This window comes from Salmo salar, unplaced genomic scaffold, assembly GCF_965601325.2.
Source record: "Salmo salar unplaced genomic scaffold, fSalSal1 ptg000221l, whole genome shotgun sequence".
NCBI classification, from domain to species: Eukaryota; Metazoa; Chordata; class Actinopteri; order Salmoniformes; family Salmonidae; genus Salmo; species Salmo salar.
In genome coordinates, this window is record NW_027675333.1 from 2,212,251 (window position 1) to 2,230,138 (window position 17,888).

The 17,888-nt window shown below is 39.0% G+C and overlaps 1 protein-coding gene across 1 annotated transcript; it reads left to right on the forward strand.

Annotated features, from left to right (window-relative positions):
* Positions 1–3,427: 3,427 nt before the first annotated feature.
* Positions 3,428–11,448, forward strand: LOC106602536 (uncharacterized). The gene is made up of 2 exons (XM_082971257.1): positions 3,428–4,377; positions 10,158–11,448. The coding sequence occupies exons 1-2, from the start codon at positions 4,005–4,007 to the stop codon at positions 11,042–11,044; spliced, it is 1,260 nt and encodes a 419-aa protein (XP_082827383.1). The 5' UTR covers positions 3,428–4,004; the 3' UTR covers positions 11,045–11,448.
* Positions 11,449–17,888: the final 6,440 nt, after the last annotated feature.

Here is a 17,888-nt window from a genome sequence, read left to right on the forward strand (position 1 = left end):
GGGACTGGGGATGCAGTTAGGTTTGTATACAGTCTGATGATATACCAGGGACTGGGGATGCAGTTAGGTTTGTACAGTCTGGTGATATACCAGGGACTGGGGATGCAGTTAGGTTTGTATGCAGTCTGGTGATATACCAGGGACTGGGGATGCAGTTAGGTTTGTACAGTCTGGTGATATACCAGGGACTGGGGATGTAGTTAGGTTTGTACAGTCTGGTGATATACCAGGGACTGGGGATGTAGTTAGGTTTGTACAGTCTGATGATATACCAGGGACTGGGGATGCAGTTAGGTTTGTACAGTCTGGTGATATACCAGGGACTGGGGATGCAGTTAGGTTTGTATGCAGTCTGATGATATACCAGGGACTGGGGATGTAGTTAGGTTTGTACAGTCTGGTGATATACCAGGGACTGGGGATGTAGTTAGGTTTGTACAGTCTGGTGATATACCAGGGACTGGGGATGCAGTTAGGTTTGTACAGTCTGGTGATATACCAGGGACTGGGGATGTAGTTAGGTTTGTACAGTCTGGTGATATACCAGGGACTGGGGATGCAGTTAGGTTTGTACAGTCTGGTGATATACCAGGGACTGGGGATGCAGTTAGGTTTGTACAGTCTGGTGATATACCAGGGACTGGGGATGCAGTTAGGTTTGTATACAGTCTGATGATATACCAGGGACTGGGGATGTAGTTAGGTTTGTATGCAGTCTGATGATATACCAGGGACTGGGGATGCAGTTAGGTTTGTATACAGTCTGATGATATACCAGGGACTGGGGATGCAGTTAGGTTTGTACAGTCTGATGATATACCAGGGACTGGGGATGCAGTTAGGTTTGTACAGTCTGGTGATATACCAGGGACTGGGGATGCAGTTAGGTTTGTATGCAGTCTGGTGATATACCATGGCCTGGGGATGTAGTTAGGTTTGTACAGTCTGATGATATACCAGGGACTGGGGATGCAGTTAGGTTTGTACAGTCTGGTGATATACCAGGGACTGGGGATGCAGTTAGGTTTGTATGTAGTCTGGTGATATACCAGGGACTGGGGATGCAGTTAGGTTTGTATGTAGTCTGGTGATATACCAGGGACTGGGGATGCAGTTAGGTTTGTACAGTCTGGTGATATACCAGGGACTGGGATGCAGTTAGGTTTGTACAGTCTGGTGATATACCAGGGACTGGGGATGCAGTTAGGTTTGTATGTAGTCTGGTGATATACCAGGGACTGGGGATGTAGTTAGGTTTGTATGTAGTCTGGTGATATACCAGGGACTGGGGATGCAGTTAGGTTTGTACAGTCTGGTGATATACCAGGGACTGGGGATGCAGTTAGGTTTGTACAGTCTGGTGATATACCAGGGACTGGGGATGCAGTTAGGTTTGTACAGTCTGGTGATATACCAGGGTCTGGGGATGTAGTTAGGTTTGTACAGTCTGGTGATATACCAGGGACTGGGGATGCAGTTAGGTTTGTACAGTCTGATGATATACCAGGGACTGGGGATGTAGTTAGGTTTGTACAGTCTGATGATATACCAGGGACTGGGGATGCAGTTAGGTTTGTACAGTCTGATGATATACCAGGGACTGGGGATGCCGTTAGGTTTGTATACAGTCTGATGATATACCAGGGACTGGGGATGCAGTTAGGTTTGTATGCAGTCTGGTGATATACCAGGGACTGGGGATGTAGTTAGGTTTGTATGTAGTCTGATGATATACCAGGGACTGGGGATGCAGTTAGGTTTGTATGCAGTCTGGTGATATACCAGGGACTGGGGATGCAGTTAGGTTTGTATGCAGTCTGATGATATACCAGGGACTGGGGATGTAGTTAGGTTTGTACAGTCTGGTGATATACCAGGGACTGGGGATGCAGTTAGGTTTGTATGCAGTCTGGTGATATACCAGGGACTGGGGATGCCGTTAGGTTTGTACAGTCTGGTGATATACCAGGGACTGGGGATGCAGTTAGGTTTGTACAGTCTGGTGATATACCAGGGACTGGGGATGTAGTTAGGTTTGTATGCAGTCTGGTGATATACCAGGGACTGGGGATGTAGTTAGGTTTGTACAGTCTGATGATATACCAGGGACTGGGGATGTAGTTAAGTTTGTACAGTCTGGTGATATACCAGGGACTGGGGATGTAGTTAAGTTTGTACAGTCTGGTGATATACCAGGGACTGGGGATGTAGTTAAGTTTGTACAGTCTGGTGATATACCAGGGACTGGGGATGCAGTTAGGTTTGTATGCAGTCTGGTGATATACCAGGGACTGGGGATGTAGTTAAGTTTGTACAGTCTGGTGATATACCAGGGACTGGGGATGCAGTTAGGTTTGTATGCAGTCTGATGATATACCAGGGACTGGGGATGCAGTTAGGTTTGTATGCAGTCTGATGATATACCAGGGACTGGGGATGCAGTTAGGTTTGTATGCAGTCTGGTGATATACCAGGGACTGGGGATGTAGTTAGGTTTGTACAGTCTGATGATATACCAGGGACTGGGGATGCAGTTAGGTTTGTATGCAGTCTGATGATATACCAGGGACTGGGGATGCAGTTAGGTTTGTATGCAGTCTGATGATATACCAGGGACTGGGGATGCAGTTAGGTTTGTATGCAGTCTGATGATATACCAGGGACTGGGGATGCAGTTAGGTTTGTATGCAGTCTGATGATATACCAGGGACTGGGGATGTAGTTAAGTTTGTACAGTCTGGTGATATACCAGGGACTGGGGATGCAGTTAGGTTTGTACAGTCTGGTGATATACCAGGGACTGGGGATGCAATTAGGTTTGTATGCAGTCTGGTGATATACCAGGGACTGGGGATGTAGTTAGGTTTGTACAGTCTGGTGATATACCAGGGACTGGGGATGCACTTAGGTTTGTACAGTCTGGTGATATACCAGGGACTGGGATGCAGTTAGGTTTGTACAGTCTGATGATATACCAGGGACTGGGGATGTAGTTAGGTTTGTATGTAGTCTGGTGATATACCAGGGACTGGGGATGCAGTTAGGTTTGTATGTAGTCTGGTGATATACCAGGGACTGGGGATGCAGTTAGGTTTGTATGCAGTCTGGTGATATACCAGGGACTGGGGATGCAGTTAGGTTTGTACAGTCTGGTGATATACCAGGGACTGGGATGCAGTTAGGTTTGTACAGTCTGGTGATATACCAGGGACTGGGGATGCAGTTAGGTTTGTACAGTCTGGTGATATACCAGGGACTAGGGATGTAGTTAGGTTTGTACAGTCTGATGATATACCAGGGACTGGGGATGCCGTTAGGTTTGTACAGTCTGGTGATATACCAGGGACTGGGGATGCAGTTAGGTTTGTATGCAGTCTGATGATATACCAGGGCCTGGACATGCAGTTAGGTTTGTTTTCCTCTAGCTACTCTCCAGTTTGCTCCCAGCAGCGTTAATAGAACATAGATCACTGTTCAACTAGGCTGCAGAGTTCCTATTTTGACAGATAATTCAACCAGTGTGACCAGTGGGTTTCTTTAAATGAATGAATATGAAACTGCCTTAAATACAGATGTGAAGGACAGTATGTTTTAAATTCTCACTCAAAATATGCACTGCTCTTTTTGAACGTCTCAATATAATATTATTATTTAATGAAAGGAATGAAAAATACATTTGTGTGCAACAACAACTGCGTTTCCCTCCAGTCAGCAGACGGCGATGTGCGTCTTTCAGGCGATGCTGCAGCGTGACGTATAATCTAGTGGACGGAACACTTCTTCAACAACATCTAGTCAGCCACCTCGGTAGCCAACAGCCGAAACATTTAGACTGTTTCTGTGCATATTTGCCTCTGTTTTTTAAATATACTTCTGACATCTAGTTAATTGCCCCCATTTAAATGTTATAGGTACATTGTTAGTCAACTAGCTGGCTTGATAAATTAGCCTAGCACTAAACTAGTCGCTCATGCTAACTAGCTAGCTAGCTAACATCCCCGAACATGAGCTCCCTAAACTACTCCCCTCCTGTTAAAGAAGAGGAGGTCTGCTGGACGGAGAAAGAAGCTCTGGGGCTGAACATTGTCGTGAAAGAGGAGAAGGAAGAGGAGGATGTCACAGTAAAACAAGAAGTAGAGGGTGAGGCTGTTACCGTGAAAGAAGAAGAGAAAGACGTTTCAGTGAAAGAAGAAGATGCGTTCAGAGTGAAAGAGGAGGAGGATGTTACAGTAAAACAAGAAGTAGAGGGTGAGGCTGTTACCGTGAAAGAAGAGGAAGAGGTGAAAGAGGAGGATGTAGTTTTTGAAGTGAAGGAGGGGAAACAGGGAGAGAGAACTGTCATATTGACAGAGGAGTCAGGAGATCTGATTACCACCAGTAAGTACTGTCTTAAAAACGAGCTCTAACTGCAAAGGTTTTGAACGAATGTGTTGTTTTAAAGCAGCATGCTACTGAAATTCTATACTTGAAAATGTTGTTCTGTACTCTAGGAATTTATGTTATAATATGTTGAAGCTACATTTTAAAATGGGTGATTAAATCCCTGAATGCTGATTGGCTGACAGCCGTGGTATATCAGGCCGTATACCATGGGTATGACAACATGTATTTTTACTGTTCTGATTACGTTGGTAACCAGTTTATAATTGCAATAAGACACCTCAGTGATAGATGGCCAATATACCACGGCTAAGGGCTGTATCCAGGTACTCTGTGTTGCGTCGTGCATAAGGACAGTCTTTAACCGTGCTATATTGGCCATATACCACACTTCCTCTGGTCTTATTGCTTAACTGTAACATGTGTATACCATCAGAGTCCCTCCCACCGCAAAATCACAACTTAATTGTCTCACAGAATGGCAAACAAGTTATAAATGAAACTTTTGATGTGTGTCTATTGTAGGCCTTGTGTGGAGTGTGTATACCAACAAAAAGCAGATTTCTAAATAATGTTGGAGAAATACATAAAATAAGATGCATTATTGACATGAAATGGACATGTGTTATGGGGAGACTGAACATATTAGCAAAAGGACAAGCGTTTTGGGGAGACTGAACATATTAGCAAACGTTTGTAAGTCTACAAAAAAACATAAAATAAAATAGCCATTTCAAGGAAAGGCTGAACTAAAGAATTATCATTTAGAAAGTATGGTAATTATTACTTTAGAGATGAAGTGGGACACCAACAAAATGTTATTTACATTGGATCAAATACAGCCTATAACATGACATTATCTATTATTATAGAGCTCTGTTCAGCCTATAACATGACATTATCTATTATTATAGAGCTCTGATCAGCCTATAAACATGACATTATCTATTATTATAGAGCTCTGATCAGCCTATAACATGACATTATCTATTATTATAGAGCTCTGATCAGCCTATAACATGACATTATCTATTATTATAGAGCTCTGATCAGCCTATAACATGACATTATCTATTATTATAGAGCTCTGATCAGCCTATAACATGACATTATCTATTATTATAGAGCTCTGATCAGCCTATAAACATGACATTATCTATTATTATAGAGCTCTGATCAGCCTATAACATGATCTATTATTATAGAGCTCTGATCAGCCTATAACATGACATTATCTATTATTATAGAGCTCTGTTCAGCCTATAAACATGACATTATCTATTATTATAGAGCTCTGATCAGCCTATAACATGATCTATTATTATAGAGCTCTGTTCAGCCTATAAACATGATCTATTATTATAGAGCTCTGATCAGCCTATAAACATGACATTATCTATTATTATAGAGCTCTGATCAGCCTATAACATGACATTATCTATTATTATAGAGCTCTGATCAGCCTATAACATGACATTATCTATTATTATAGAGCTCTGTTCAGCCTATAACATGACATTATCTATTATTATAGAGCTCTGATCAGCCTATAACATGACATTATCTATTATTATAGAGCTCTGTTCAGCCTATAAACATGATCTATTATTATAGAGCTCTGATCAGCCTATAAACATGACATTATCTATTATTATAGAGCTCTGATCAGCCTATAACATGACATTATCTATTATTATAGAGCTCTGATCAGCCTATAACATGACATTATCTATTATTATAGAGCTCTGTTCAGCCTATAACATGACATTATCTATTATTATAGAGCTCTGATCAGCCTATAAACATGACATTATCTATTATTATAGAGCTCTGATCAGCCTATAACATGACATTATCTATTATTATAGAGCTCTGATCAGCCTATAAACATGACATTATCTATTATTATAGAGCTCTGATCAGCCTATAACATGATCTATTATTATAGAGCTCTGATCAGCCTATAACATGACATTATCTATTATTATAGAGCTCTGTTCAGCCTATAAACATGACATTATCTATTATTATAGAGCTCTGATCAGCCTATAACATGATCTATTATTATAGAGCTCTGTTCAGCCTATAAACATGATCTATTATTATAGAGCTCTGATCAGCCTATAAACATGACATTATCTATTATTATAGAGCTCTGATCAGCCTATAACATGACATTATCTATTATTATAGAGCTCTGATCAGCCTATAACATGACATTATCTATTATTATAGAGCTCTGTTCAGCCTATAACATGACATTATCTATTATTATAGAGCTCTGATCAGCCTATAACATGACATTATCTATTATTATAGAGCTCTGTTCAGCCTATAAACATGATCTATTATTATAGAGCTCTGATCAGCCTATAAACATGACATTATCTATTATTATAGAGCTCTGATCAGCCTATAACATGACATTATCTATTATTATAGAGCTCTGATCAGCCTATAACATGACATTATCTATTATTATAGAGCTCTGTTCAGCCTATAACATGACATTATCTATTATTATAGAGCTCTGATCAGCCTATAAACATGACATTATCTATTATTATAGAGCTCTGATCAGCCTATAACATGACATTATCTATTATTATAGAGCTCTGATCAGCCTATAAACATGATCTATTATTATAGAGCTCTGATCAGCCTATAACATGACATTATCTATTATTATAGAGCTCTGATCAGCCTATAAACATGACATTATCTATTATTATAGAGCTCTGATCAGCCTATAACATGACATTATCTATTATTATAGAGCTCTGATCAGCCTATAAACATGACATTATCTATTATTATAGAGCTCTGATCAGCCTATAACATGACATTATCTATTATTATAGAGCTCTGATCAGCCTATAACATGACATTATCTATTATTATAGAGCTCTGATCAGCCTATAACATGACATTATCTATTATTATAGAGCTCTGATCAGCCTATAAACATGACATTATCTATTATTATAGAGCTCTGATCAGCCTATAACATGACATTATCTATTATTATAGAGCTCTGATCAGCCTATAAACATGACATTATCTATTATTATAGAGCTCTGATCAGCCTATAACATGACATTATCTATTATTATAGAGCTCTGATCAGCCTATAAACATGACATTATCTATTATTATAGAGCTCTGATCAGCCTATAAACATGACATTATCTATTATTATAGAGCTCTGCTCAGCCTATAACATGACATTATCTATTATTATAGAGCTCTGTTCAGCCTATAAACATGACATTATCTATTATTATAGAGCTCTGATCAGCCTATAAACATGATCTATTATTATAGAGCTCTGATCAGCCTATAACATGACATTATCTATTATTATAGAGCTCTGATCAGCCTATAAACATGACATTATCTATTATTATAGAGCTCTGATCAGCCTATAAACATGACATTATCTATTATTATAGAGCTCTGCTCAGCCTATAAACATGACATTATCTATTATTATAGAGCTCTGATCAGCCTATACACATGACATTATCTATTATTATAGAGCTCTGATCAGCCTATAAACATGACATTATCTATTATTATAGAGCTCTGTTCAGCCTATAAACATGACATTATCTATTATTATAGAGCTCTGATCAGCCTATACACATGACATTATCTATTATTATAGAGTTCTGCTCAGCCTATAAACATGATCTATTATTATAGAGCTCTAATCAGCCTATAAACATGACATTATCTATTATTATAGAGCTCTGTTCAGCCTATAAACATGACATGATCTATTATTATAGAGCTCTGTTCAGCCTATAAACATGACATTATCTATTATTATAGAGCTCTGTTCAGCCTATAAACATGACATTATCTATTATTATAGAGCTCTGCTCAGCCTATAAACATGACATTATCTATTATTATAGAGCTCTGCTCAGCCTATAAACATGACATTATCTATTATTATAGAGCTCTGATCAGCCTATAAACATGACATTATCTATTATTATAGAGCTCTGATCAGCCTATAAACATGACATTATCTATTATTATAGAGCTCTGTTCAGCCTATAAACATGACATTATCTATTATTATAGAGCTCTGATCAGCCTATACACATGACATTATCTATTATTATAGAGTTCTGCTCAGCCTATAAACATGATCTATTATTATAGAGCTCTAATCAGCCTATAAACATGACATTATCTATTATTATAGAGCTCTGTTCAGCCTATAAACATGACATGATCTATTATTATAGAGCTCTGTTCAGCCTATAAACATGACATTATCTATTATTATAGAGCTCTGTTCAGCCTATAAACATGACATTATCTATTATTATAGAGCTCTGCTCAGCCTGTAAACATGACATTATCTATTATTATAGAGCTCTGATCAGCCTGTAAACATGACATTATCTATTATTATAGAGCTCTGATCAGCCTGGAAACATGACATTATCTATTATTATAGAGCTCTGATCAGCCTGTAAACATGACATTATCTATTATTATAGAGCTCTGATCAGCCTGTAAACATGACATTATCTATTATTATAGAGCTCTGCTCAGCCTATAAACATGACATTATCTATTATTATAGAGCTCTGATCAGCCTGAAGACATGACATTATCTATTATTATAGAGCTCTGATCAGCCTATAAACATGACATTATCTATTATTATAGAGCTCTGTTCAGCCTATAAACATGACATTATCTATTATTATAGAGCTCTGCTCAGCCTATAAACATGACATTATCTATTATTATAGAGCTCTGTTCAGCCTATAAACATGACATTATCTATTATTATAGAGCTCTGATCAGCCTATAAACATTATCTATTATTATAGAGCTCTGTTCAGCCTATAAACATGACATTATCTATTATTATAGAGCTGTGCTCAGCCTATAAACATGATCTATTATTATAGAGCTCTGCTCAGCCTATAAACATGATCTATTATTATAGAGCTCTGCTCAGCCTATAAACATGACATTATCTATTATTATAGAGCTCTGCTCAGCCTGTAAACATGACATTATCTATTATTATAGAGCTGTGCTCAGCCTGTAAACATGACATTATTTATTATTATAGAGCTCTGTTCAGCCTATAAACATGACATTATCTATTATTATAGAGCTCTGCTCAGCCTATAGACATGACATTATCTATTATTATACAGCTCTGCTCAGCCTATAAACATGATCTATTATTATACAGCTCTGCTCAGCCTATAAACATGACATTATCTATTATTATAGAGCTCTGCTCAGCCTAAAATACGACATTATGTAGCCTGGCAGGTAGGAGCCAGTAACCGAAAGGTTGCTGGATCAAATCCCCGAGCTGACAAGGTAAAAACGCTGTCATTCTGCCCCTGAGCAAGGAAGTTAACCCACTGTTCCCTGGCTGCCGATGACGTGGATGTCTATTAAGGCAGCCCCCCACACCTCTCTGATTCAGAGGGGTTGGGTTAAATACGGGACACACATTTCAGTTGAATCCATTCAGTTGACTAGGTATCCCCCTTTCCCTATTGTAGAGCTCTGCTCAGCCTATAAACATGTGAGAAAGATTAGATTTTATGTTCTACATTATTATTATTATTAGGGCGGCCACCAAGTTTTTATTAAATTATGTAATGTTCTGAAAACTGACTTCAGGTTTTTGAGGAATCTAGCCTCACAGGAAGACAGTTTTATTTTATGGAGGTTTAATTCAGTTCTCTGTTTAATATTTAACTAAAAACTCTGTTTGTCTTTGGTAGGAGAGGGACCAGACTCTCACTCTGACAGCAGGGAGACTCCTTTAGGGGAACCAGACCCAGAGACGCCCAAACCAGCGAGACAACACCACTGTTCCCAGTGTGGAAAGAGTTTTAAGTGGTTAAGGAACCTGAAAGTACATGAGAGAACGCATACAGGAGAAAACCCTTACGAATGCTCCCACTGTGGAAAGAGTTTTACCAAGTTAGGGAACCTAAAAGAGCATGAGAGGACACACACAAGAGAAAAGAGTTTCCAATGTTCCCAGTGTGGAAAGAGGTTTACCCAGTTACGGTACCTGAAACAACATGAAGAAATACACACAGAAGATAGGAAGACCTACCACTGCTCTCAGTGTGGAAAGATATTTACTGGGTTAGGGAACCTGAAAATACATATGAGAAGACACTCTGGAGAGAAGCCGTACCACTGTTCCCACTGTGTAAAGAGTTTTACTCAGTTAGGGAGCCTGAAACCACATGAGAGGGGACACACTGGAGAGAAGCCTTATCACTGTTCCCACTGTGGAAGGAATTTTAGGTGGTATGCGAGCCTGAAGGAGCATGAGAGAATACACACAGGAGAAAAGCCTTACCACTGTTCCAATTGTGAAAAGAGTTTTACCCATCGAGGGAGCCTGAAAGCGCATGAGAGAATACACTCAGGAGAAAAGCCTTACAAATGTTCCCGATGTGAAAAGAGTTTTACCCGGTTAGGGAGCTTGAAAAAGCATGAGAGAACACACACAGGAGAAAAGCCTTTCCAACATACTAATACACAGGAGGAGAAGACATACCACTGCTCTCATTGTGAAAAGACATTTTCCCAGTCAGAGGACCTGAAATCACACGAGAGAATAGAGAGGCTGTGTTCTGACTTATGTTTTTGATTGAGAAATTGTGTTTTTGTTCATTCTACATTAAATAATATTGTATGAATGAAATCATACTGAAAAATAGGTCTACATGTTTTTTCCAGCTCAAGACATGATCATGTCGAAAATCGGATTAAAAGAGTAAAAAAAAAATGTTTTGATTATGAACTTAAGATTGATTGAATGCAAGTGTAAACCCCTAAATGTTGTTCACTATATCATTGGGATATTTCAAACATGTTAATTATTAAATATATTGATATTAGTATTTCTTCATTCAGATTGCCATTGTAAATGCGTATTGGTTCTCAATTGACATATCTGATTAAATAAATGTGAAATAAAGTAAATGCCATATTATTTTTGGGAAGTCTATTTGGTTCTATGTTGGGACTATAAGAATATTTTGAAGATAAATACACAAGGCAGAGTACGAGAGAGACAGAGGACGAGAGGTCAGTACAGTACTAACAACCAATGGAAATAGTGTTTTTTCCTGTAATAGGGAGTTATTGATCAGTGGTTCAGCAACATGGGAGGATGTAGATGTACACTACCGTTCAACAGTTTGGGGTCACTTAGAAATAACCTTTTTTTTTAAAAGAAAGCCATTTTTTGTCCATTAAAATAACATCAAATTGATCAGAAATACAGTGTAGACATTGTTAATGTTGTAAATGACTATTGTAGCTGGAAACGGCTGATTATTAATGGAATATCTACATAGGCGTACAGAGGCCCATTATCAGCAACCATCACTCCTGTGTTCCAATGCCACGTTGTGTTAGCTAATCCAAGTTTATCATTTTAAAAGGCTAATTGATCATTAGAAAACCCTTTTGGAATGATGTTAGCACAGCTGAAAACTGTTGTGCTGATTTAACAAAGCTTTTGTAAACAGTGTTGTTGCATAACAATCAGGCAGTAGAACAACAATAATCATCACCCTCTTGACCAATCTTCCCTCCCCTTAACATTGGGTTGATTCAGACCCTGTCAGTGTTCCAGGTGGACATTGGGTTTGATTCAGACCCTGTCAGTGTACCAGGTGGACATTGGGTTGGATTCAGACCCTGTCAGTGTGCCAGGTGGACATTGGGTTTGATTCAGACCCTGTCAGTGTACCAGGTGGACATTGGGCTTGATTCAGGCCCTGCCAGTGTACCAGGTGGACATTGGGTTTGATTCAGACCCTGTCAGTGTACCAGGTGGACATTGGGTTGGATTCAGACCCTGTCAGTGTTCCAGGTGGACATTGGGTTTGATTCAGACCCTGTCAGTGTACCAGGTGGACATTGGGTTGGATTCAGACCCTGTCAGTGTTCCAGGTGGACATTGGGTTTGATTCAGACCCTGTCAGTGTACCAGGTGGACATTGGGTTTGATTCAGACCCTGCCAGTGTACCAGGTGGACATTGGGTTGGATTCAGACCCTGTCAGTGTTCCAGGTGGACATTGGGTTTGATTCAGACCCTGTCAGTGTACCAGGTGGACATTGGGTTGGATTCAGACCCTGTCAGTGTGCCAGGTGGACATTGGGTTTGATTCAGACCCTGTCAGTGTACCAGGTGGACATTGGGTTGGATTCAGACCCTGTCAGTGTGCCAGGTGGACATTGGGTTTGATTCAGACCCTGTCAGTGTACCAGGTGGACATTGGGTTTGATTCAGGCCCTGCCAGTGTACCAGGTGGACATTGGGTTTGATTCAGACCCTGTCAGTGTACCAGGTGGACATTGGGTTGGATTCAGACCCTGTCAGTGTGCCAGGTGGACATTGGGTTTGATTCAGACCCTGTCAGTGTGCCAGGTGGACATTGGGTTTGATTCAGACCCTGCCAGTGTACCAGGTGGACATTGGGTTGGATTTCCTCCATACAGATTTTCTCCATGTCCTTGATTTATTTAGTCTGTCTTGTGGACTGCCCTGTTCAATTCAAACCACAGGTTTTCAATGGAGTTCAAGTCCGAAGACTGAGATGGCCATTGAAAATGTTGATTTTTGTGCCCAATTAACCATTTCTTCGTGGATGTTGATGTGTCTTACTGGAAGATCCTCTTATGGCCAAGTTTCAGCCTCCTAGCAGAGAGGTAACCAGGTTTTGGGCTAAAATATCCTGGTAGTGGGTAAAGTTAATTTATTTATTTCATACAGTAATTTTTGCTCATCATTATCAAGGGTATCAATAACTAGGTGCTTATTTTGATATGTAGTTATTTGACTGAATCAGAAATACAGATGTGGAGTAGATGTAGTTTGTTTTAAATTCTCATAAAAAATATGTACTAATCAAACAACACTTGTTGCTCTTTGTACGTGTTGATATAATATTAATATTTAATGGAGAGAAAAAAACGTTTCCCTAAACTGCTTTATAATATTATAATTCAATGAAGAATAAAAATAGTTTTCCCTCCTCAACTGCGTTTCCTCCCTCCAGACAGCAGAAGGCGATATGTGTCTTTCAGGCGATGTTTCTAGTGTGACGTGTAATCTAGTGGACGGAACTCTTCAACAACTGCAGCCACCTCGGTAGCTCGCTAGCCGACAAAGTCGGAACATTCAAGTTCTTTAGACAATTTCGTGGTTTAATTGCCACTGTGATTTAAACATAGTACTCCATTTTATGTAATATTTACGTTGTAAGTCAGCTAGCTGGCTGGTTGAGTTAGCACTAGTCTAGTCGCTAATGGTAACTAGCTATTATCTCCGACCATGAGTTCACTAAGCTACTCTCCTCCTGTTAAAGAAGAGGAGGTCTGTTGGACGGAGAAAGAAACTCTCGTGAAAGCGGAGGAGGAAGAGGAGGCTGTTTCAATACAAAAACAAGTAGAGGGTGAGGCTGTTACCGTGAAAGAAGAAGAGAAAGACGTTTCAGTGAAAGAAGAGGAAGCGTTCAGCGTGAAAGAGGAGGAGGATGTTACTGTGAAAGAAGAGGAGGAAGATGCAGTTTTTGGAGTGGAGGATGAAGTGAAAGAAGATGAAGACGTTTTTGGAATGCAAGATGAAGAGGGGGAGATTACTGTCACATTAGAGGAGGACGAAGAAGAGAAGACTGGATAACTGATTAACACCAGTAAATACAGTGAGTACTATCTAATAAAACAGGGACATTGATCTGATTAACACCAGTAAATACAGTGAGTACTATCTAATAAAACAGGGACATTGATCTGATTAACACCAGTAAATACAGTGAGTACTATCTAATAAAACAGGGACATTGATCTGATTAACACCAGTAAATACAGTGAGTACTATCTAATAAAACAGGGACATTGATCTGATTAACACCAGTAAATACAGTGATTACTATCTAATAAAACAGGGACATTGATCTGATTAACACCAGTAAATATAGTGAGTACTATCTTATAAAACAGGGACATTGATCTGGTTAACACCAGTAAATACAGTGAGTACTATCTAATAAAACAGGGACATTGATCTGATTAACACCAGTAAACACAGTGAGTACTATCTTATAAAACAGGGACACAAACTCTGCAGTTGTTGAACTAATGTGTGATTTTTAAAAGGGCATTCTACACTTGAATATATTTTTGTACGGTATGAATTGTCCATGAAGTCCTCCAGGGATTTTTAAACTTTTCCTGTTGAAAAGTGATATATAAATACAGTAAAGTATAAACACACTAATGGGAAACAAATAAATGTTTTGAGCAAAATAGTGTTTTTTTAACAACTGCAAACTAGAAGGAGTGAGTGATGTCATAGTAAGGTCTCCAAGGAGTTGGCTTGATGGGAAGTCATGATGTCATCCAATAGGAGACTGATCTTCATGTGAATATTCATTATTCTTTTTAAAATCCTTCCTGTTCTGTCAAGTATGTTGTTGATCATTGCTAGAAAGCCGTTTTCAAGTCTTGCATTGACTTTGAAGACGATTTAAGTCCAAACTGTAACTAGGCCACTCAGGAACATTCAATGTCATCTTGGTAAGCTCCTCCAGTGTAGATTTGGCCTTGTGGTTTAGGTTATTGTCCTGTTAGGACAGTTGTTTGTATTCAGATCTCTGAAATGCTCTCTACCTACGTAACATTTAGTGTCTCCTTATGTTACGCTGGCAAAACAGTTTTTATGGGCACAGAAATCCTAAATAATTTCAGAGTTTGCTAAATCCAATGGTTCTAACCGAGAGTCACCTTAACTTTATTGACAACACCCAAATAGATACTGTCATTAACGTCGTTCTTCAATAATTACACATAATACTTAATACTGTAGCTGTTTAGTTACAGTCACATGTTCAACTATCATCAGCTGATCCAGGAAATCATTTTCTGAATGACAGTCACATGACAAACATCAGGACATGCAACAACAACCAAAGTGCTTCTTCATTCATTACTCTGGTAAAGACAGTTATGCCGTTCTCCATGTTGGATCCAACATCCCTAACAAATTTATGTTTATAAAGTGTTATTGTCTGCTTGATTTACAGTAGGGTCTTGTTAGTCTGTTTGGACACAGAGATACTTAGCTCATAATTTGTAGAGAAATGTTCCTTGATGGATAGGCTATTGTACAACACACAGAGCTATTTTCCTTTATTCAGGACATTTAGAATGACAACACATTACAGAGTAGCCTAGTGGGATTATTCACAAAATTATCTGGTGATCAGGTTATGAAATGTCATGACAAAAACATTTTAGTTTCCATGTTTCACCTGAAATATTAAATGATTTATAGTCCTAGGTCTATGTTATTGTTAGGTGAAGTTATGGGTCTTACAGTAGGTCTACGTTATTGTTAGGTGAAGTTATGGGTCCTACAGTAGGTCTATGTTATTGTTAGGTGAAGTTATGGGTCCTACAGTAGGTCTATGTTGTTGTTAGGTGAAGTTATGGGCCAATTTGTTAAACACTTAGTGTACAAACCCTCATTGTCAGGCTGATGGAAAAGCCAAAGAGCATTTTACTGGTTGAAGTGTTTTTTAAGTATAAATCAGTTGATATGCGACAATAACACAAACATATTAAGCAGGTGATTCAAGCGAGTCTTACAATTATAATCCATATTTAATGTGAAATGCACTCATAAGCAACCTGTAAATGGAGGCTATTTTTACTGTCAGCCTATGAGAACTCCCCTGAGTTTTCCCCCACAGTGGTGAATTAGTGAATAGACACAGAGCTTAATGTGAGTTTCCTTGAGTAGCACTCCTGATCTTGCGCTGTATTATTCAGAATACATTGTGAAAACTAAAATCTTTGCTCACTATTTTTTGCTCCAGGCATATATACTACATCCATAACTAGTGGTTTCCTCATTAACAGATATACTACATCCATAACTAGTGGTTTCCTCATTAGCAGATATACTACATCCATAAGTAGTGGTTTCCTCATTACCAGATATACTACATCCATAACTAGTGGTTTCCTCATTAGCAGATATACTACATCCATAACTAGTGGTTTCCTCATTACCAGATATACTACATCCATAACTAGTGGTTTCCTCATTACCAGATATACTACATCCATAACTAGTGGTTTCCTCATTACCAGATATACTACATCCATAACTAGTGGTTTCCTCATTAGCAGATATACTACATCCATAACTAGTGGTTTCCTCATTACCAGATATACTACATCCATAACTAGTGGTTTCCTCATTACCAGATATACTACATCCATAACTAGTGGTTTCCTCATTACCAGATATACTACATCCATAACTAGTGGTTTCCTCATTACCAGATATACTACATCCATAACTAGTGGTTTCCTCATTACCAGATATACTACATCCATAACTAGTGGTTTCCTCATCACCAGATATACTACATCCATAACTAGTGGTTTCCTCATTAGCAGATATACTACATCCATAACTAGTGGTTTCCTCATTACCAGATATACTACATCCATAACTAGTGGTTTCCTCATTACCAGACATACTACATCCATAACTAGTGGTTTCCTCATTAGCAGGGAGGAGTTTCTACAACTAAATTGCATGTGCATCGCCCTCGTGCCGCAATTTTAGCAAACACAGAAAGGGGCCAATATTGGAGACCAAAAGTTGTCTGGCACACTGCTTAGAGTTTCAACAACATGAATAACTTATTTCTAGCCTACAATCATCGATGTTACTACGAATGTGAAAACAAGACAAAATATGACTATTCTTGCTCATTTTAAGACAAATGTCAAATAATTTTAACATTCATTACAGACGTCAATTGTTGTACAACATCATGGCTACGCTGTTGGCATCACCTTTTACAGTGGATTACCGCTGTTGTGGGCCTTTATATCATCTGTCTGACTTTGTTGTTCACGCAGGAGAGATACTTCACTATCTTGGATCCTCTGGGGAGCCTCAACAACCTCATGATGCTGACAAGGCAAAGAAGAGTCTCTCCAGATCAGAACTCCTCAAGAAACACCTGCAGAGATCCACAGGGAAGAGAACTCACTGCTGCTCTGACTGTGGGAAGAGATTCACCTCATCAGGCATTAAAATGCATCAGAGAACACACACAGGAGAGAGATCTTACAGCTGTGATCAATGTGGGAAGAGTTTTAGTCAATCTGAAACTCTGAGAATGCACCAGAGAATACACACTGGAGAGAAACCTTGTAGCTGTGATCAATGTGGGAAGAGTTTCACTACATCAAGCATTCTGACTGTACACCAGAGAACACACACAGGAGAGAAATCTTATAGCTGTGGTCAATGTGGGAAGAGTTTTACTACTTCTGGCCATCTGACTTCACACCAGAGAATACACACAGGAGAGAAATCTTATAGCTGTGGTCAATGTGGGAAGAGGTTTGCTGCATCAAGCACTCTGACTCTACACCAGAGAACACACACAGGAG